The sequence below is a fragment of the Aythya marila genome (assembly GCF_965140915.1).
Source record: "Aythya marila genome assembly, chromosome: 14".
NCBI classification, from domain to species: Eukaryota; Metazoa; Chordata; class Aves; order Anseriformes; family Anatidae; genus Aythya; species Aythya marila.
Window position 1 is genome coordinate 937,271 of NC_139055.1, and position 23,667 is coordinate 960,937.

General features: G+C 38.6%; 1 protein-coding gene across 5 annotated transcripts in view; it reads right to left on the reverse strand.

Moving 5' to 3' along the window:
• PWWP2A (PWWP domain containing 2A) overlaps positions 1–23,667 on the reverse strand; it is a 38,334-nt gene that overhangs the window by 13,734 nt on the left and 933 nt on the right. For 2 of the 5 annotated variants that reach the window (XR_014318456.1, XM_082771465.1), the window contains exon 2: positions 11,235–12,202. Coding sequence is in view for 4 of the 5 variants with exons in the window: in XM_082771465.1 (XP_082627591.1) it covers positions 11,235–12,202 (968 nt within the window). In the remaining variant the exon portion in view is untranslated. Of the gene's footprint in view, positions 1–9,361; positions 12,203–18,012; positions 18,126–19,782; positions 19,886–23,667 lie in introns of those variants that run through there. The other 3 variants (XM_082771464.1, XM_082771463.1, XM_082771462.1) reach the window with 3 other exon arrangements.

The window sequence follows — 23,667 nt, forward strand, 5'->3', positions numbered from 1 at the left end:
TGCCTGCCACATTACTTAATCTGATCACTTAATGCAAGTCTTCAAGTTGTTTAAGAAAAACAACGTGGTAGTTTTCAAGAACATGCACGTACATCCTGACATCAGGGCAGGTCAGGGGAAAAAGCTATATCCAAAGTGTTCAAATAGAAGAGGGAAATAAAATAACCAGCAGCTCACCACCTCTGGCCCAGCCAGTACCTCCTGGCAAACATGCTCTTCCCTCAAGGCAGGGGAGCAGAGAGCTCCTAAGCGCCCACCTGAATCCACAGCAGGCTGTCAGATACTGCAAGGGAGCAGCAGGACTCAGGCTGATGTAAAATGCTGCCAGTCGTTGAGATCTATGGTAGACAAAATCTGGTCAATGGAAGTAGAGAATTTGTGATGTTTTAAAGAGGGAAAAAAAAAAAAAAAAAAAGTAACCTCCTTGTCTGCCTGAATTCTTACTGAGTAGACTACTTTTGCTCTCCAGAAAACACCATACCATGAAAAGATGCTAAAAAAAATAATAATAAAAAAAAAATACTAATTTTATGTGCTTAAACTAGACAGCAGAGTTTACCTTCATGGGAAATAACGCATCATTTTGCAAACAAACTAGCAGACAGCAAAACAAAGTGTCAACACCAGCAATGTACCTGTGCAAACACTGTACTGCCCACGGAAGACTTTGGTGCTCAAAGCTGGGGCAATACTCTGAAATTGTGCTGCACGAAGTAACTCTCTAAAGTTAAAATTGAAGCAATTGGTTACAGTTCGTGGTGACTGTGACCTTTTCTATATTTTGAAGTAAAAAAAAAAAAAAAAAAAAAAAAAAAAAAGCAAACTTAGGACACTGTCTACTCAAAATCAATGGCATTTTACATCCAGTTTGTAACCATACAGCTGATAGTCAAAGCCAATTAATCACCACTCTCTTCCATGTCTTATATTTGTCTTGATTTCTAAAATGTGAAAAACAGCAGCTATTCCTCTCCCTTTTTGAACATGAAGCAGATGAGACACCAGTTTTCCTTTCCAGGTAAAAACCATAAAGATGAAATTGCATCTTCCTTTGGCTTTGTGTCTTCACATAAAACCGTGCACAGTTGTGTACACCTTATTAGCAATGGTCAAACTAACCAGCATTTCTTTACTATAGTAATTAAAGTCACTTAACAGAAAAGCAGATGACTCTCAGTTGTAGAGTATACTGGAGTCTCTCTGTGTGCTGCTTCACTTTATTATAAGTATTCTAACAACTACCCCCATTTGGCTCCTCACAGCCTATAAACTGAAATTCAGAGCCTTTCTGGCAGTAGCAATATAATCTTCGTGGAAAAGATTATAGTATAGAAGAAATCTGAGACAACAAAAGGTGAAAGAGCAATGGACCAGCTGCTCACAAGCCTGTTATGATTAGGAGCCAAAGATCCAGGGAAAAAGTTGATGAAAAAGATAGAAATACTCTCTTGAAATCAATAAACCCAACTACTGCAGAATCTGCTATTCTAATACATACTAAACATACACTTGTTACCTGCATGTTTGGGAAAATTCATGAATACGGAATATTTTGAGATGGAGCCTTTGTCTTGTTGCTGTTATCCTGGTGTTAAGAGTACGGCGTGTGGATTTAGCAAACCAGCGAGGAATAACCACGGAATAACCTTGGAATAACCTTGCTGTAAGGTACATAAACTGACTAGGGCATGTCTGATCAAAGGGGCTGTCCAGTCAAAACTACTTTTATCTGGACCAATAGCAGTGTTTTGTGTACAAAAGGTTTTGGGCAGGAATAAATGAAATAAGTCTCCTTGGATTTAGTGACTGAAAAATAACCCCCCACACTTGCAGTTTCTTCTCTTACTACCACACCTGCTATATTGTAGAGGAACCTCTCTCACCCTCAGGGTTTCCCCATGGCACATTGTGCATGTGCTGGCAAGGCAGGGAGAAAAGGTACAAGGAGCCAAGGTGCCACAGAGCACCAAGCGGCCCCAGCTCCTCAGAGCGAGCTGCCATGCAGGCCGCCTGCCTCGGCTCCTCATCTGCCACTGCATTCCCTGGCCCTGATGGGTGCAGCTAGCCGCTCATCCCATCAACCGCTTGGTCCCTGTGTTCATTCACTTCCCTGTATCAGCTGTGGCCTGTAAATCAGCGACAGAGGAACCCCATCCTCCACGTGACAGGGGGCATGTCCAGCAGTCTGGCCTGAAGTCACTTCATCCAGCTGCTAGAATCTGTGGAGCCACCACAAAAACCACTGGCAGTGAGAGATGTAAGCATGTGTGTCAGGACCAGCATGGGCACAGCTGGTGGCCTCATTCTGCTGATGTTGCCCAAGTCTGCCCCGCTGCACCCTGTCTCTTTCCTGGGAGTTATGGCTGAAAAACAGACTTCTAATATGAAATCTTTCACAGGGCTGATGCATTCACTAATGGCCAGAGAGCAATACTGCTTTTGAAAGTGTTTGTTTTGCTCTTCAAAGGAAAAGCAGAGAAACAATAGGCCAGCCAGCAAGGAGAAAAGGCAGCTGGGAAGGACAAGGAGAATAAAAATAGCAGCATCTCCCATCAAAAACTTCAAAGGAAAACATACTTAGTTCTTTAAGTTGATCACTTCAAATTTTAAATAATTACAGTAACAAACAAGGTCATCGGCTTGCTATCACGGTCTACATACAAAACTCTGTAACAGAAGAAAGGGCAAAAGTTATTTAACTGCAACAAATTCAAACTTCGACTTACAAAGTCAAAGTTATGAAGGCATGAAGAGTTAAAATAGACTTCTCTTCCAAGTTATGAATTACTAAAAGAAAGCAAAACTGTCATATTCCCATATGGGCTAAGATGATTTTCAGCAACTGGGCCTTAACTACAAGGCAAACCAAGAGCAACAACCCATTCTTCAGTTTATGTGCCTAATTCTCTGAAATACATAACACAGTACCAAGAATTTCTAAAAACGTGCCAAAGCCAGCTTTTCTATGTAAACCTATCAGAAGAGATTAGGTCCCTAAAGCCCTCAACGTCTGAAAAATCTCAAGGTAACTGTTGTTTTTTCCTTACAATAATCAAATAGTGCTAATGCAATACTACAACCAAGAATATTCAGTGCTCAAAACCTTTAGCTATGATTTTAACAGCAAAATATACAGGAAAAAGCAAAGCAAAAGAACAACAAAAAACTTCCCTTTTTCTCATAGAGAAATATAAGTAAATAGTTTGTGTGGGTGGAAAGGGTTATGGGAGACAAAGGTTGGGGGGAGTGATTTTTATTTTATATTTGCACCATGTGTTTTATAATTCTGAACCACTGTAGCAGTGCAATTAAATATTAGTGTTTCTAATGCCAAACAAAAAAAAATCCTAAATGATACTAAATAAATAAATAAAGGATGCAAAACTAGCATTTAAGTAAAAATTTGCCTGGAATTGTACATGCTTGCTTTACTGACAAAGCAGGTACCTTCTTCCTCTTTGTGCACCTGCTAAAACACTGACAGGCGAGGCCATCAGGGCAGAGCCTGCCACCAGAATTATGCTACGTTTCCATCACCGAATCTCTTGCTGATGGTAACAAGCTGGTGGGAACACAGCCTGCCTTCCAAATCTCAAAGGCATAGTACATGGCTGGTGCATGTAAGAATATTTTTTATTCATATTGTATATCTGACATCAGAACCGTTAGTAAGTAAACATGAAAACTGACCTAGATGTTAAAAAAAAAAAAGAAACAACTCATTTAAGGTTGGCATATGATATAAATTATGTCATCCAAACACGATTTTGCATAGTAGAGGCCCCTTGGCATGGATACAGTGCAGCTCAGGAGCTTAAATGAAGTGAGACCTGCACAACTGAGAACAGGACACATGGGGCAGATAATTCCCTATCTGCATGTTTCTGCAAAGATTCTCTTTCCTAAATCTGAGTTGTTAATGACAAAATTACAGAAAACAAAGCTATGACAGGGCCAGGATAGGTCATCAATTCTATCCCATACCCAAACGCAGGATAAATTTAACTAACCCACTCCTGAGAGAGGTTAGCCTAACCTATTGTTTCTAAAAGCTTGTAATTACGGAAGCTATGCAACTCTCCCAACAACATCCAGGATTTCACTGCTTTAACTGGAATAAATATTCTAGTGTCTAATCTTAACTCCCTGTCTTGTGATTTTTACTAGTAGTTCTTGTCCTAGTTGCAATTAAACAGAAGTGTATTTCCCTTTTGTCTCTGCACCTGTCTGTCAGGTATTCGCAGACGTCCAATATCCTCATTTCCATCAACCCTTTATTCCTTCTCTGCCAAGATCGTTGGCATAAAAACTGCATTTTGGTTGTTCAAAATGTGCATGGTCCTGGTTTAGAAAATAATTTCTCAATTGTAGCCCAGACAAATTCCATAGAGCCATCTGTCTTCATACAGTGGAAGAGCAGAGCCTGAATTTAAACTTGGAACAGGGGATCCTGGTACATTCCCTGCTCCAACATACACCTGCAGCCTGTTTTGTTAATATTATCCCTTTGGACCACGGGTAGGTAGGTAAGAAGTTTTTAGCACTGTGCATATGAAAACTACCCAAGAGGGTGATGTAGAAGACCCTGTATTATCGATTACATTTATTTTCCATGCTGCTGCTTATCCTACTCCACACCAAGAACACACTGATGCTTTTTCTCAAAAAAATACATACGTACATGGAGCCATGGATCCAAGTTCCCTTCCACAAGCAGTAACTGGCAGTGAGCCAGCCAGTGCTGCAGGTCCACCCTTGAGAGTTATCCCCAGCTGCTAGATCTGATGCCAGCAACAAAACTGTGCAGGGAAAAGGCACAACATCACAGACAGCAAAGCAGTGTCTCCACAGCCAAGCCTGGGAACCGCTGTTTTCCCTTGTGTTCACAGAAGGGCAAGTGTGGCACAATTTGATTTTATATACATACACACACACACACAAATATAATATTCAGCTAAATATATATAAAGCTAACATACATATATATAGCTTATATATATGTATATAAAGCTAAATTACAGTATGGATTGGTATACGTATTCGAGGTATTACTGAAGAAAACCTGAAACATAAGAGTAACTCACAGGATAACTATGAGCTACCACTAGGATCTAACAACTTAAAAACAATCTCCAGAGAGATTTCTGATTTAGGGAAGAGTGACTGCCACACTCTAAGAGTTTTGCAAAACCCCATCTAAATCACTATAAACAGTTCTTACCACTGATGTCAAAGAAAGATGAGTTTGAACAAGAACAGGTGCAAAAAAAATGCTGGTAAAGATGAGCTTGGAACAAAGAAAACATCCTATAAGCGGATCTTATTTTGTCCAGTTACATGGCCACATTCTACAAATACACTTACAGCATAACACCACACTAAGGGAACTATTTAAACTAAAATACCGAGTTGTCACAGAGAACAGCAACTGAGGTATTATACCCGTTGAGTAGGAACTCAGCATTACGACTGTCAAGGCCACGAAGCATAGGTTCTTCCCACTACAGATTAACAATTTGAAGCTGAATACTTGGATCCACATCTCAAAAGCTTTAATCTAATGCCTTAGACACCTTAACGGCTACTACAGAAGCTGTGATACTGTAGGCCTCTACCCACCCTGCTGCTAAATGTGGCTGATCCCTCATCACCACAGCCATGACAGAAGCCTTAAGGTATTTATGCAAGAAGGCCTCTGTTGGTGTTGATAGCTTATTTTATCTATAGGGATAATTGTATCATATTATTGCCAAGTATAACCTGTCTATATCTCCAAAAGGTATCCTACTGTATCCTCTCTTTGAAAAAAAAAAAATCCCCTCAGTAAACCAACCTCACATAAGCATAGCCTCACCTGACAAAATCTGGTAACAAAGGCACTCTATTTCTGCAAACTTGAATTAAATTCTAGATGAGGTTAAGTCTGAACAGTTGGCAGTGGGGCAAGGACACACATTGCTATTTTTTTTCCTATAACATCTCTCAAATATGAGAATTATTCCCTCCTACTGCTCTTGCAGAGTAACATATTAGTCTCAATGCTATTCTCCTAGTTCTCCATACAGTATCACATCTAACTCAATATACCAAGTTCCTCTCTTTTTCCTTCAGCTTCCCTATGACCTTTCTATTTATATACTTAAAAAGTAAACTGAAAATAAGAACAGAAAGATAAATCATCTAAGCCTTTAACCACTATAAGTTCTGTGCTGTAAGACCCCTTTCAAGTTCATTTCTGAATAATATACCAACACTTCTACCAAATGGCTTACGGTAAAAAATAGTCAACTACCTTTTTAGTCATAAACACACTATACTTTTCTTCCAGTTCACACTCTTAATCTACAAATTAGCGTACAGTGATCCCATTGTACTGGCTGAATTTGCTTGTTTTTGTAGGAATTTATTAGAATACAATTATAAGAAAGAGAAGAACCGAAATGGCCATCATCAATTGTTGGCTTCTTTTGTAGTGGAGCTCCTCGGCCAAGACTGCTCTGTTTGTGTACTTCACAGAACGAGCCTGAGGACAGATGATACTGCTACTGAGGACAAGCTACTTGGATTTAACTTTCTAAAACTGTGTTTGCGTTATACACTAACAACTTCAGCAAAAGTTTATAGATGACAGGAACTGCCATTAGTTTCAAGACTTGGGAAAGTTAACCAGTTAACTTCAGGAGAGTTAATGAGAAACAAGCCCAGAAGTGAAAAAAGCAAATCATCACTTCCATTGATATTTTTTCAAACTAATCACACCTTGAAGCTTCTCTCTTACTCTCAAAAAAGTATTTTACAACACGCTGAGAAGAAAAAGTCTTCTTGGCTTTGCACATTTGACTTAAACCCACCCCCAATGTCCCTGCTAGTGAGGTAGATGTCAGTTCCGTAGCTTTCAAACTAAAGATAACAATAAGAGGAAAATAGTGGTATATCAGAGGTAATTATCTCATTTAAGTGTTGACATAAAATTACAACTCTGATTAGAAAAATAACAAATATCTGTTCAATTTCCTGTAGAACTCCAGAAAAATAAGCATTTCACATTTGCTCCCGGCTTTACTCATGAAACGATCAAACTTCCAAACATCCCAAACAAATCTTTGTGTTTTGACATAACTACCCTCTTGCAAAACATTTCATCTGAAACTAAAGATTTTCAAAGGAATATTAGGGAATAGTAGGCTTGTGTAAAAGACTCGTTACTACCTAACACATTTTTTTCTCCAAATTGCATACCTTGCATATACAACCACCATGCTGAGGATTTTCCTTAATTCTAAAAGGCATCATCTGCAATTCATTATATTAAGCTGATATAAAACTAACAGAGTCAGCCTTTACACTACTGTTTGTGTTCGTAATGCACAGCCTGCTTGCAACAGTTGCACGGCTTAATTACACAGATGCACTATGCTGGCAACATTCAGGCATGCTCCTGTCATTAGTTATTTGATAAATCATTTAAACTGTCAAGCTAATTCAGAGATGGTAGAAAGTAGAAAGAACAGCAGTTCACACTCAGATTGCAGGCACTGCTGGGATCAGGTAGGCATGTAAGAAAGCAGCTTTTTGCAGTTTAAAGCTAAGACAAAGCCTAGCGCTGTGTAAATTTTCAAAGCCAATCTTACACGCAGCATACATGCTGCCATAATTAAGGTGACTTACTGTCAGAACCAGACTTTGCATTAAGCCCAACATTTTCTCTATTATCAACTATTATGTCTAGAGTTTTGGCTACTTCAGAGTGAAAAGAAAGACCATAGACCCATGAATAGGATATTTTCAATATAAGGTAGCTTTCAATATAAGGTAGCATGGTGTTGTGAAGAAAAAAAATACTCTGGTGGTTTCGAAATCTGTTAAGTCTGAGAGGATGATGTACTGCACATTTAGTATACACTACAAAACTTAGGAAAGACTTCTTAAGACTGACCGCCTACAAAACTCAAACTCATTAAACACCTTTCGTAAAGTTTGTTTGAACATAAAGCAATCAAAAGAAACCCCCTCAAACTTCATGCTCTTCAATCTTAGCAGTGAACACCTGATCAAACTTCAACTACGTATGCTCTAGTACTATGCTAACTTTAAATAAAATACAAAGCTTGAATACAAAGCTTCCAAGTATTTAAAAAAAAATACAGTGTAAATATTGATTTTACCACTACTTAAGCCAGAACAACTAATTTATAACCAGTTTGCTTGAGATTCTAAACCTCAAGAAACCAGCATAGACATCTAAACCATGCTGTATGGGTTCTTGGCTTCAAAAAGCAGTCTGCTTCAGTAACAAATACGGCTTATTTACTTAAATAAGTAAGTAACTGTTTCTGTTTGCAGGAAAGAATACATAGAAGTGAAACAGGTTTTTTTTTTCTGCATTATGAAATTTACTGTGTGTTTATCACATTCAAAAAGCATTGACCAGTTGGTTGATTTTTTTTGTAACTGTTAGAATGCCAAGGAAAAGCTGATATATTTGGAAGCTGAACTAGCACCTAGCAGAGTTCACCAGGAGCTTCTGAAGAAATTTGAATGGTCATGTATTCAACACTTTGGGCTTCAAGTAGTTCTGTGAGCACAACAGAATAATTTTAAAAGGTTAAAAGAAAGCAAATGCTTTGCAAAGACCAGACACTATCATGGATATATGAAATTTATCTCAAGTTTAAAAGATTTTTTTAAGGGTTTGATGATTAGATCCTTACCCCATTTTCATGTCTGTTTAAAATCTCAATTTTCAGTCTAAGCTTAAGTTTTTACATGTCATGATTGCCTACTTGGGCAATTATGGAAAAAACAGGATGAAAATTGCTTTGGGATGAACGTTGACAGATTCTTCACGAGACATTGCAAGGCTCAAACAGGAGTGGGTTAAAGAAGAGAGCAATTCTTATGGTCAGATAAGGACCAAAACTAGAGCAAAAAACATAATTGATTGCATGAAAATGCTCCGCATTGAGCAACAGACATGCAAGAAAAGCTGAAGTAACAGTGGTGAGTGGGTCTGCTTAGTTTTTGGTAAATGGAGAAAACTGAAAATGTTTCCCCACTGTACAAATGACAGTCTTTATTCAAATATATGGAACAATCTAATTATAGGGGGAAAAATGATAAACTTTACAGAAAGCCCTCTACAGAGCTAATTCTGAAACAAAAAGGGAGAGATAATTGCTTAATCTCAAAATTAAAACTGAAGTACACCAATAGTACTTTACATCAAGCAGTTATCTTTAAAAATGAGTGAAAAAGGACTATTTACTTTTTTAAAAAAGGTGTCCTCTAAATACGGCATACATATAAAGTACTCTAACATCCTAGATTTTTTCAAAGCTTTTTGAGAAACACACACAAATAATTCAGATTTAGTCAATTTTATTTACAGTTTGTTTGTTTGTTTTTTACATTTCAGAGCATTACACAATTACATATTCTCATTTTCTGACCTGCAAACAGATACCTTAAACGGAAATATTAAAAAAAATGAAGTTAGATACATCCAAAATGCAACAATTACACATCTGACAATTCACAAAGTGTAATTAACTAGGACGTATCCTAAGAATTTAGGAACAACCAGTCAGGAGAAAATCTGACCAATTTCAGCAATCAATTATTTACACATTCAAAACAAAGCCTCTCTTAATCTAAAACTCCAGGCACATAGCCTGAAAAACTTCTTCAGGAAGAAAGACCAGAAGTTATGATTCACACCTATGCAGCATTAACAGCCCTTGATCTCAAATACTGAGCAACTTCTCAGCTTTGTCTTAGAGCTACAGGCATCCCTCTCAGCTTCTCAGACCTTGAAGTGTCAATATTTGTGCCCCCATGTGCATAGAAAGGCTGAGTGTTTAAGAACTGGTCACTAAGATTAAACCCCATTTAATCTGGTCTTTAGTTACATGAATTTTTCTTCCTTAAAAATTTCAGCAAGTCTCCTAATGGCATTTAAACTGGCCTATGTGGATTGGCACGTGCCTCTGAAATGTTTATGTATGCATCAAACCAATTTGCACTGGCCAGACTAAACACATTAGAGAGTATTTGAAATAATGTTTAAAGACCATTTAGACAAGGCTTACATTTCTACACTTCCCTGATGGGCCACCTAAAGAAAAAAATAAAGTATCACAGCTACTACTTTCATCCCTTGTGTTAACCCTTTGCCACACAGCAACTAGGTACATATTGGGTAGAAACTACTAAAAAATTCCCTGCAAATAAGCTGCCTTTCAGCTGAGGCTATGGCTCCTATGCATTGGGTGTTGGAGGAGTTTTTTCTTTAAAAAAAATTGTCACTTGAAAAATACTGAAATTCTCACTTTAGGCTAATTTTGATTGCATGTTCAATTTGTTTAACTTTCAAGAAACCGCTACAAATGGAACAACTTTAGTATAAAAAGAGCATTCAACCGAGTGCAACTTCTGACTTGGCAAGTCCTTCATGGTAGTTCTCTAACTAGGCTATGAATTTTGTGGAGCCTCCGGATTTCTTGCCTACCTTACTCTCCATGTTCACGTTTCAAACTGTGTCAGCAGGGCCCGAACTTCGGGAGTCAGCTGCTTAGCAGCCTTAGCTGCCTCTGTGACGGCCTTGCGGTAAAGACCCTTTCTCTTCTTATTAAAGCGCGACTGGAAGTTTTCTAAAAAGGGGGATAGTTGTGAAAGAGCAAGAATAGATGTTGTTGGGGACCCAAACCATGATATACAAGCCTCCTGTCGAACTAAAAGGCCATTATCTTTCCGGCTCACAGTTATGGTCAGAATACGGGCTGGCCACCAAGGGAAGCCATAAATCTTGGCCCAAACAATGTCCCCTACACATATGGTCCTGCCATCTGGTGTAACACACTTAGAGACTTTTTTGGAAAAGACTTTCATTTTCAAGGAATTACTGAGCTTTTTCTCTTCCTTTGAAGAGGAGGAGGAGGAAGAAGGTGCATGCATGCTGCCTGGAGGAAAATCAAAGCTTTCAGTAGAGCTACACTCAGAGTTGGTAGATTTCAAATCATCTGTGCTATCACTACTACAAACTGATGCACTGGAAGAGTCAGATTTCTTTTGATTAAGGGTCATGTAAACCGTTATATTGCTTTTGCTGCCTCTCTTGCCCAATGTCTGGTGTTCATCCTGATCAACAGTTACATGCACTTCACTTGTGTCCTGAACCTCACTGCTGGCCTCTTCAGGGCCTTTTGAGGGGCTCTGATTTTCTGAAGGGGCCTCACCTGCTGAGCGGGTGGAGGAGCAGCGAGACTGGGGCTTAGTTGCCATCTTGCCACTCCGTATTTTCTCAAGTCCTGTCTTGAGAGAAGAGTCATTTTCTTCATTCCGATATCTTTGTGGCTTTAAACGCAATCGAGGTGGGAGGGAACCTGAGCTGGTGTTCTGAAGACGCCGTGTGAAGTGGACCTTTGAATGTGCGTTTTTGGAAGAGGAGGTTGCACTCTGCTTCTTTTGTGCCTTTTCTTTGGCCATTTTCAAGACTTCACGAGCTTTTGCGTGATCCATGTTTTTGCTCTGGAGAACTTTTTTTGTATTTAACTGCGCTTTTGAAGTATTTGCTTGTGCAGAAACTTTAACTACTCTGCTTCTGCTGTGGGCAATATTTGAAACCTTGACCACAGCATTCCTTTTCTGGCTTTCATTTTGGCTTTTTCCATCCACCTTGTGGTCAGTCTTAAGTTTTTTATTCACAGTAGTCACACTCTCATTTCTTCGTTTTTTATTATCCTCATATTTTGAAGAGTCACTTGCATTGCCACCCTTTTTTATTTCCTTTTTTTCTGCAACAACACTGTTTTTGCACTTGTCACATAAGACCTGCCGGGGTCGTAGTTTGATAGCATTCATGATAGAAGTGGGTTCCTCCCTGTACATTTTACGCTTGGGCCGCTTAATTTTCCGGGGCGGAGGCTGAGGTATTGACTGGTTATATGTGTCCCTGATAAACAAAGGAGGAGGATATGGCGCTCCCTCATGAAAGAGAGGAGGTGGTTTAGAAGTCCATAGGCTTTTAGCTAAGCTTGGTTCTGATGGCTGCGTGAGAGAAGAGTCATCAGGGACTGCAGCATTAGATTCACACTTCACCTGTGCCTCATCTTGGAATGGTTTACTTTGGAGCTGCATGGCTTCAGGTTTATCCTTGTACTCCCTTTTAGGAAATATGGTCACAGGGATTCCATGGGGCCCAAACCTTGAAGAAAACAAAAGAACATTAAAGGTTTTGAGGGATCATTCACTGCATTTACTAAAAAGCATTTGAAAGCCTGTCCATGCTACATAACTGCCATTTGAAATACATGAATTCTGGGCAAAACTGAAGCATTACACCAAGCCTTATAGTAAATTTTGAAAAGGCAGAATACCAAAAACCAAGTCAGCAGAGAACATGAAGTATGTAACTTCACTTACATGCTTGTTATATTTTCAGGGATTGTTGTTAAGAAAAAGTATTACATAGAAGAGTATTAAAAAATTTAACCTTATACTTCTAGAAAACACAAGCACACAAACACTCAGCGAGTCACCCCATCAACTCTAAATCTATACAAGATTAATTTCCATACTAAGTCAACTCATGTGAGGAAGGCATCTTCAATAACTTTTACAGAGTTCTTCAATTTGTGGCACAGCACAAAAGGCTGAATTTATTCCAGATTTAAGCTGAACACACAATGTGTAAATATTGGCATTTAAGAGAATGTTATCATTCTTTATGTACAATAAATACCCACAGAAGATTAGTACTTGACCATCCGATGCATGACAACCCAAAGCTTGCTGGCCCAGTAGATTGAGTTTCTTTCAGCAAAGCTACCCTCATAATTTCAGTACTGTATAAATCCTTTCCCTCTGTTCTGCACACAATCAGTATTTTAAGATATTGCCTACCTTAGAGCAGGCAGCTCTAAGTATTCTATGATATCTGCTGCCCTATTTGACACACACATAGGACTTCTCACCGATTAAGATGACAGAAAAATCCCAGCAAGTCTTAGGCACTACTTCAGCTTTCCTGTACTAACAGACGTGGCCTGCTCAACAGGTAACCAGTACCTTCTGCAAAAGGTTATACTAAGGGAAACATTTCATCAGCCTACAAAGCATTATATTTGCTTGCTCTAGAGAGAAAAGCCATCTGATAAATACATTCATATTTCAACATGTCTTTCAAACCCTAGAATGGGGAGAAAGGGATTACAAAAGCCTGTTCAATGTTTCTTGTATCTTACACTAGAATCTGCCATCTGAGGTATCAACTTTAGCAGAGCTCTCACGAGACTGTTCAGCACCCAAGCTCTGCCTGATCCCAGCTCCAATATACACAGAAGTGTTTGGCTTACAAGAGGTTATATTTTAATGGTCTAGCTTGATGCAGTAAGAACATGACAGATGAGGTTGCAATTCAAACATTAAATCATCCATTCCAAATCACTGAACACCATTCGCGTTTATCCGACAAGACATGTGAATTAAGCCATTATCCAGGATTTGTCTTCAGGTTAACACTACCTCACAGTGCTCTTCAGCTCTTTAACTGTAGCAGCATCTTAACTGATTGAACTGAAATTTATTTGCAATCTGTGCTTGCCTCTCAACTGAAAATAACTGCTGAATACTGGTGTAGTTTCCTGCAATAAACATACAGGTTATTCAAATGCCTACATGCTCTTTTTCAAAAGAAGTTTTGAAGAAATGCGTCATCTAATGTTAGAAGATTCTTTACACTGTCACCAGCAAAAGTCTTCACTTATCTGCCCTTCTGCATATCTGATAAGCTACTTTTTACACTTAAAATTGTTATTTAAGCAAGCAACCCAAGATTAATTTACCCATCCAGCTCGCACTCTATTATAACTAATCAAAGGGCAACTCAACCATTTTCTTAATCATAAAAAGAGCAGCAATTGTACCCATGACAATTTTCAGCTAAAAAGTATCAGCATCAGCGCTATTGTTCCCCTACCACCTTTGAACTCTAAAGCCAGAGGCAAGAGCCAGGCTAGCCTCACCAGCACTGTTCTGTCCTCCTGCATCTGTCCATAAGTGCTCTTTGCCACAAAATACCCTCCCGCCCCAAAGAAGTTCATTTCTCAGGGTTGGGCCCCCTCCAGATGTCCCTCCTGACATGACTGCTACAATTAAATGCAGTCTACTGCCACTGACAGCTACAAAGAGTTACAAACATTTAGCAGCAGATACAGGCATTTCTCCAGCCCACAGTTTGGCATTAATCTATCAAAGACTCACTCATAACTAAGTTTTAAGTTCCCTAAAGTCCTAAAGTCCACCAAGCATAAACAAGTCGCTTTGCCGCAAACACTCTTCCTTCCACTAAGGATTACGAATAGGTTATTGAGCTCCACGTGGGATTTAAAGCAACAAAAAATCACACATACACCTATCAGCTGATAATTAAATTCACAACATTTTCAGTGTTACTTGCATCAAGAACTTCAGCTTCTTTTACAGCAAAAAGATCTCTATCCCATCTTTTGCCACCTGATAAAGATTACAGGAGCTGGGAAAACTGGTGTACAAACTGAAAACAAGAACTCCTAGAGGGAGAGAACTCTGCTGCGAAAATTTAAACCCCAGATGAACGCCAGGACTATGATATTTAAAGGGCAAACTCCATACAGAAGTATATCACTTACACTTCTTTTTCTCTAAGGAATTGTATTTCCTAGTTGTTTACAAGACACGTCCATAGCCCAATACATAAGCCTTTCTTCTAGAGGACAATTATACCGACTTGATGTTAGGACATGAAGCATTATTAGCAATGATCTGAGAAGAAATAAGACAGAAGACTGTAAAGAGATTCTTCAGAAGCATTCCATTCAAGTACTTCATCTCTTCTAGATTTTTCTTCTAGTGCCTCACAAGCAAAGTCAGCATGATCAGCACTCAAAACACATAGAAGAGCCTAATGGAAAGCTCCACACATGACTGATACAATTATGTCATTTAAGATCATTAATGTATCTCAGACTATCTTTTCCATCAAGAATCTCTAATACAGATCTTTTCATTCAATGACTTCTGTAATATACAAGTGAAAAAGTTGACAAACAGGACAGCTGAAGTGGAATTTTTGTATAAGACACAAACCTGCTGTAGTAAGACAAAACCAATCCATAACAAATCTTTGAGGCTATGGCCTGTCTCACAAGAGGTACTGTTTTAACAAATGAGCTAGAATCTGCTGACCCTGTCTACCTTAAAAATCTGTAAGATTACAGAACATTCACAGCTACTGCCTGGTACCGGTTATGTAAGAGTATAGGAAGACCATTCGTGTAAGTTCTGCATCAATATGTAAAGACTTGACTAGCAAATACATAGTTCATCTGAAACAAGACAAATTGGGCATGCCCAGAGACTGAATATTACTTCCAACAGCTGACTGCATCTTTTCTTTGGCCCCATCCAATAGCAGGTTACATCCTACATCATGTAAAAACATTCAGTTTTTACATGACTGTTGATTCCTCCTTGGTAAATTTCTCCAGCCATGTAACTTGGAAGAATTAAATGAAAATTAAAGAGAGAACAACGGCAGAAAGACCTAAGAAAAGAGAAAATGACACAGAACAGTGTACAAAGACAGAAAGAAGAATGACAGAGAAAACAGACAATGGCTTATTTTCTTACTAGAAGAAACAGAATGAATATGTGACCAAAACAAACCTATTCAAGACAAGGCATTGACAGAGCACCTGAATGAAGTTGAATACTTACTGAATATACAATATGCAATGTGAGTTTCAAGCCCTATTTTCATACCTCTGGACCTTGAAGACAAGTGCTTTCTGTACAATAATGATTTCTGTTACACCAGCTACACATTAGAAACATCTGTGAGTAGCACACGTACATAGGTCACACATAAGAGTTGCAAGACCTAGTCAGTCAGTGCTGACTAGGGAGTAGTAGATCACCTCTTAAAAGAGGTGCTACATCAGTGAGATAACTACCTATATGTATTTCTTATGTCGCATGCTTGAATGCCACAAGGAATTGCCTTGTCTTTGTTCTAAGAAGTGACATTTTTTGAAATATAACCTGTCCTTACTACAACAATATTTTTGTCCAGAAAAGACTGTTCTTGAAAAGACATGCTACAGTTACAATTTGCTTAAATCAATTTGTGCATAAGTGCCAGTTGTTCATTGTACAGGCAGATAGTACGTTATATTTATAGCTCTGTTTTAGAATATTACTTGATGGAATAAAGCGATTCTTTGATGGAGGTTCTGAAACCAAACCGTTAGAAAAAAAAAAAAGTAAGAAACAGGCATTAAAACCATAATCAAGGCATTTCTGGAAAGCACTGCACTGCTGCTTCATACCTATTCAAAATTAGAAACAGTTTTCCATGGTGCCAAGCATCCTCCCTCATAAAACTGTCCTGTCTCTTTTTGCTCTGAAAAAGTACTTCTAGAAGAAAATACAGATACAGCCCATTGTAAGAAATATACCTCCAAGGAGGTTTAAAAGTAACCAGAGTAATCAGTAGGATCTAATCATATTTCTACTATATATTTATACACACACATATATATGCATTGAAGGCAAATAATAAATAGCAACAGGAAAAGCAGGGACTACATTTAAAAAATAAAAGTAACAGGGTAAAAAAGAGACCCCTTCTAACAGTCTGGGGATCTTTACACAAAGAAAACCTATCAATTGGCTAGGGTACGCAGAGATAGAAATATGATTTTAAAAGTCAAGTTTTACTTCCTGAGTTTGTCAACCACAGGTTAACTAATACATAGCCATGGCATCTTTTGTAGTTAGTTAAAAGATGGTTTTGATATCAAACCTAGAAGTCTGTTACTTACAGCCATATAAATTTGGATGCTAGATATATAAATCTTGGTACTTCAAGCAAGGTAAGAACACTTCTTTCATACTTAAATCCTACAGTAGAATTACTACAATGAATACATATCACTATGCAATTCGTATGCAAAGCAGAGGACCGTTGAAAAGTATTTTTAAAATAAGCATGAGATAAGGAACAAATCCCAGCTAAACTGGCAACTACACATACATAAATTTCTAAACAATATATCTTGGGGCAGAGAGTATCTACTTCAAATGTAAAGTCTTATGTTCTCATCTTTAATCTCCAATGAATCAATTTTACTTCTCCAAAAGAAAAAAAAAAAAAAAAGGAAAGAATTGTAAAAGCACATTGTTCTGCCAAGAGCCACAGAAGGGGTTCAGAAGCACATGTATTTCATATTTGTCTGCAAGCACTGAGTCGATGTCAACAAAACACACTAACTTCCTGTGTTAAGTCAAGTCTGTTTGAAATGATAATGGTGAAGATGAGAGCTTTCATAAAGTCAGACTATGGTAAACTGTGATTACCTTTTAATGTGTTGCTCTTATTTGCTCAGTATCATCCTTACAGGAAAAATTGATTCAATTGTTTCTTATATCTCATGGATAAAGGCTCAAAGACTGAATGCTGGGAATATAATACTGTGTTTAAGTAAGGGTAGTGCTAAGTATATTTGCTTCATGCGTATATCCAAACTGCAGGTTTAAATTATAATATCCAGTGTAATAAACAATTAGATCGTAGTTATTTCAACACAAAGTATTTCCTAACTCCTGAAAATAATCTGTATCCAAGATGCAGATTATGCAGTGATATTGGTAATACAGGATTTAGTTGGTATGATACAGCATGTTACAGAACACGTTGGTTTTAGTGGCAGGCACCTTATCAAAAAAAGCATATGCACAAGCCAAGTTATCAGCTGAAAGGTTTACTCACCTCCCAAGCAATATAAGAGAAAAACAGGGTATGCATAGAAATGAGCTTGAAAGAGCATCTCAAGATAGCCAGTTAGAAGTATTCAAGGTAGGAATGACTTAAATCAGATGCTAACTACTATCATCCTACTGCAATCACTACACAAATAGAAACCAGCTAATGATTACAAACAATATGCAAATATACCAAAGGCTATATTAACTTACAGCACACCTCCCCATAAAGTTACAAGTCCTTTCAAAGACTTCAACTTCCATGAAACTGGATCACAGAAGTCCATGCAGTCAGGATGCTGATGCAGACTTTGAAGAATTAGCCTCTGTAGAGACAGAACAATCTCTAAGTTGACAAGCCTGAAGGGTACTCAGATGGTTCTTAATTACTCCTTCCCTCCCCCCAAAAGGAGAAAGGCACCTTTCACGTTTTCATTGGAAAGAATCTACATGTGAATTCCCAGAATTTCCTTCATTTCTCTGTAACTTTACGAGTTCTATCAAGGATGCAAAAGTACTTATTTTAAAGATAGTGTGTTTTAAGTTTAGGCTTCCTGCTAACTACTGCAATTGTACTGACGTGTTTGTAAGGCTGAATGTCCATTGAAACTCAAGTTATCTTTTAATTTTTACAGCTGTTGTCACTGTTAGTTACACACATGGTTTCCATTTTAAAGTGGATGCTTTACTGATATATTTGGACATGTTACAAAATGACAAAGCTTTATGATAAGTTATCTTTAATATACACTTCCAGATTACCCATATAACAGTCAAACCCAAGAAATGTGGAAGGGAGTATGATTTATTAATGGAGGAACTTTAAATCAGTTTGGTGTCTAGATGTACAAGTTTCATCAGTCCCATAGAAACATAAGAAAATAAGTCATTTAAAGTATATTGAAAACTTCACTGACTCTCAATACTTTGAGCTCTCAAAATCCTCTGGCTCTCAATACTTCAAGCTAAGTCAAGCTGCCCTCAGAAAACAATGTAACTCAAGCAGAAATACATAATTTCAATACAGGAAAGCATACTGTGAGAAGAAATGACAGTTCAGCCTTTATCCAGTGCATCGGAGTCCAATAAAGACCAGTCATAGACTACAAATACTTTAAGGAATGGAAGTTGGAGACACGATCCACAGACACCCTACATACCAGGGAGATTAAGGCTCACTGCTTTGAGAAGGGGCAGGGGACAGAAATTTCATACTTTTGTACTCACTCAAAGCCAGAAGGGGTTTGGAAAGTCTGTCTGTTCAGTTTAAGCAGCACTTGTTAACATATTTTATACCTACGCTAACAGCCCCCTAAAAGCTGGTCCAGTTCTGTCAGCCATTTTTACTTTCTACATGGAAATACAGAACGGGTAAGCCTTTCAAAAAGCACTTGAGAAGTGACCACAAATAAGGCTCAGTAAAGTTTTGGATGTAGATAGAGATGCAAGAGAAGCTATATTCATACACAACAGTTGAAGCATTACAGAATCATAGAAAAATTTAGGTTGGAAGCAATACTACAAGGTCCTCTGATCCAATCCTGTGCTCTGAAGCTAAATCTGACACTCTACTTTCTGATTGACAGGTTATGTTGAATAGTATGTGTAATTTATGCTCTTAACTACACACACTCACATCAGAGCTCTGCTTCTAATGTTCTAGGGATAAAGCAAATGCCAGAGAAATCTTAAGGGCATTCCTTAAATGCTAGCATTCCACGAAGCCCATTCACACTTCTGAGAAACAACAAAAGAGAATAGGGGATGATTTTTAGGAACATCTTGCAAACTGGGTATAAATTTACCAAGGAAAAAAAAAAAAAAAAAAGTAAAACCCACAACCCCAAGTAACACAGACATTTCTCCACTGCTGAGAATACCAGTACTTCCATAGAGCTTAAACTTTCCCTTGCCAAGAAAGAACAACAGTCCCTATTTATTAAATTAGCAGGGAAAGAGAACTCAGAGCACAGACAAACGCACCACATCTTTTTCCAGGTAACACTTCTGCTGCTTCTTCCTCACATCACATCCTGAATCTTCCACAACTTGGAGTAGCTTTTTTGCCCCCTCCACTTCCCTTGGCACATAGAGTTACAATACACTAGACTAACCCTGCAGAGTTAATGTCAACAAAGTGTCAGTGTATGTAGACTGCAAGTTTCAAGAAGTGTTAAATATAAACGTGTTATATTTTTAAATCACTTTTCAGATTGAGACAACACAAAGTAGGGAATGTATGCAATTGTTCACTTAACCTTATTATTTTGCAGTAGAAAGTACAATGAATAAATCAGAAGAAGCACAGGATTTGAGAGTCTCCAAGAAAGATTGCTATAAATGAAAAATACTACTAAGATTATCAGAATTTGAACCTATCTATAACAGTTTATTTTCATCTTAGATTAAATGTATGCCTTGCAGGAAGTCTTTCTTTCTCTTCCACAATCAAACCCCAATTAAGATGTCATTTTAAACACCTGTCTTCTAGCAATAAACTGAGCATCTTTTGGCTATCTACAGCTTTTTGGTAACAAAACAACCCTTTGCTCTTCTCCCACTGCCTCCTCTCCCAGGAGCTGCAACGTTCACATGCAAGTCAGAGGGAAAATAGCTTAGAGAAAAAGACAGTGGTTTGCATTGTTGGTAGACCTGAGCGGTGTCAGGAGTTGGACTCGATCCTTATCGGCCCCTTCCAACTTGGAATATTCTGTGATTCTAGAAGTGTCAATCACAAGTATAGGATGAGAAGCAAACTTTTAGTCAAGTGATAAAGCCATACAAAGCCCAAGTCCTGGCTGATGGCTACACAACAGAATATAAATTTAATTCTCTTCACCTGTCCCCCAGCACTTAGTTTTTAGAAAGGCAGGAGGGGAACAGTGCAGAATTAGTTATCCTCTCTCCAGAAGAACAACCTAAAACTAGAACTTTTTAATCCTACGCTTTCAGATTTATAGATGCTGTTCACATCAGTTATTTCCTTCTGTACATTTCCTCCAGGTGCAGAGCAAGATTTACAGTAATTCTAAGCCAGCAGGTGGCATTAACATCTCATATACCCTAAGCAAACAGAGCTAGTCAAATGCTGGATACAAGAAGATTAAAAGCCCTATCTAGGCCTAACAAGTACTTTTCAATGAAAATTTGAACAATGGCATGGAAAATTAACTACGTTCTTGCACGAAGCCTTCCAGTATTTGCTTTGACAAACCAACTCAATCGCCTTCCCCTGCCTGATGGCTGGCTGCGCTTCCTGCCTCTTCTATCAGCACAGCTCCATCGTGTCCCTGCCAAGGAACCCACATCAGAACCTCATCATGCAAGGCAATAAGGCACTTACATGTTATTGCCGCTGCTGTTATTATCTCTTAACAGTAGGATCACATTTTTAACTTGTACTGTAGGCCTTCAGAGTAAAAAAAAAAAAAAAAGGAGGTATGTCCCTAGTGAAAGGATGATTTACTGTATAAGATATTGATCTGGGATTGATAGACATGGCTTCCTGTTTTCAAAACTTCCAGTGCAGCAGCAGACAGGTTGATCTTCAGTACATCACACTGCCATCAGTAAAGGCAGAGAGATTACTTCCTTACCTCAAATAAAGGTGAGAGGAAAGTCCACTGAACACTGAGGTACCCATATCCTTGTGTTACGGACTCCTAAATGAACATCCCATTCATGGTGGGCAGGGGGTAAAGGGGAACAGAAGGAAATCAAACCTTTAATACACCATTAAATTCATATCAAGGTCCACGATATTAAAACGTGAAGTCAAAACATCATTTTAACAATGGAAACAGAATTGGGAAAAAAAAATAAATGAGACAGTTTTGCTTTTCTCCAAAATTTAGAAGATGCTTTGAAAAGGCAAAAGAATTCAGTAGACAGTTTTTTTCTAAATATTCATTAAAAGGTACTCTTCATGGTGCTGTATAGAACAAGCACCTTCGTTGCCATGAAGAAAAAAGCAGAAATTAAGATCCAAAAAGGACCAGGAATTATTTTCTTCTGAAAATATAACGAAAACAGTATTAGCTTGTGTAGTGAACACATCAGCTACTTTCTGAAGTTATTAAACGAGTGTATTTCAATACCAAATTTCATGTTTACTCAACGAGAACTCTCCTACAGAGGCCTTCCGATACTGCTCTACAGGAAACAAAATTTGCATTAGGAAAGTTTATAAGATGTACTTGGATGACCTAGGGGAGACATCTATCCCTAAACACCCCTCTTGTATACTAGAAATCCCACTGTTTTCATGTAAATTTATGCTGAAATTGAGGTGGTTTTGATTTAACCTCTAATTTCACCTTGTGAGTTCCCATATAACAAGTGCCCTTGAAGTAAGCCCAGGATCATACAGATGAAGAGGAAGAAATAAAGAGTTCAACTTCAAGAGTATCTGGGAGAAATAGTACAAGCTTTCACATGCCACTTTCCCCAGTCCTTATGATGAAGGCTTTCCCCAGGGCCTGCACTTCAAAACAGCGGAAATTGAGACGCATGCTTCCACCAAAGCCACAATGCAGAAGCAGCAGGGCGTTTACCTGCCACAGGTGACCTTTAATGCACAGGGCTGCAGTAGATCTGCTGCATGAGAAAAGGATCGTCAGTGCACAACAAAACCTCAGGCAAGTAAGAGATGTTTGTGTTCAATACATGTATAAAAAGATATAATCTCTTTTAGGAGTAAAGGAGCAGACATCTCATTTTGCTTCTTCACAAGCACAGATCCCTAGAAGTACAGAAGCATGTGCTCAGTCACCTCCCTAACCAAGGTAATAATGTGATTTTGCTGTGTACCAGACCTTCAGACCTACAAAAGAACAGATGTTAACTAGCATTATAACCTAACTCCTCCTGGCCTTCTTTGGGGCATTCAGTATTTCACACTGCAAAAGAATACAGACTGCAGATCATATTTGAGTAATTGGCTTTGAAAAGACAAATTGTGATTTGAAATGCAAAGTTACCAATGACTTACACATTTAAAACTTACTTCCATGACTTTATCCATCACTTAGGTTTCAGAAAAGACCTGTTTCACAAAGCAATCAAGATGCTAGGTCCAGGACAAAAGTGCTGGTCACTAATAGCTTTCTTTTAGAAAACACTGTCAATACTGTTATTACAGAAATTATTAAACAGATGATGGTAATAAGACACACACGTGCAGTCTAAATTTTGACAAAATCTAGATTTTCCACATTACAGTTCTTTTTAAAAATAACCCTGGTCAAATTTCACTTTTCTCCCACGTAGTTGCATAGCATTTGTATGTTCATAAAACAAAACAGGAACAGAGATTTTTCACCTGTAAATAGCAGTTGGTGTTTATAAATATAGACTCACAATGATAACTTGTGGCATTCCAAGAGCCCTCTGCTACAGGAAGTCAATACAAAACCAAAACCCAGACCTTGCAATCTGATGAGTTACTTTGAAAGAATACCAATTCCCAAAACGAGATAAAATAAAAACCCTAAACTTCACCCCGTTCTCTGCACACAAGGAGCAATTAACATTAATAACCACACTTCAGGACCGTAACAGCCTGGCTTGGAAACCACTATTCTAGGAAAAAACAGGTAGTGCAATTAAGGTTACCTAGGCAATGGTACACACGAGCCAAGGAGGGGAAGCACTGCAGAGCTCCAGGTCTGGCAGCCGGCGTGGATGCACGCCCACCTCTGCAGCTCGGGGCTTTCCCCCCCCCCGAGCAGGGGGATCCCGAGTGCTCGCCCCCTTCCCGGAGCAACGGTGCCCAGCTCCCACCAGGGGACGGTGCTGAGGGCCCCCGGAGGGGGGGGGGGCTCCGCATGGCTCCGGCCTCCTGGGGAGGCAGGGGAGGAGGGGGAAGAG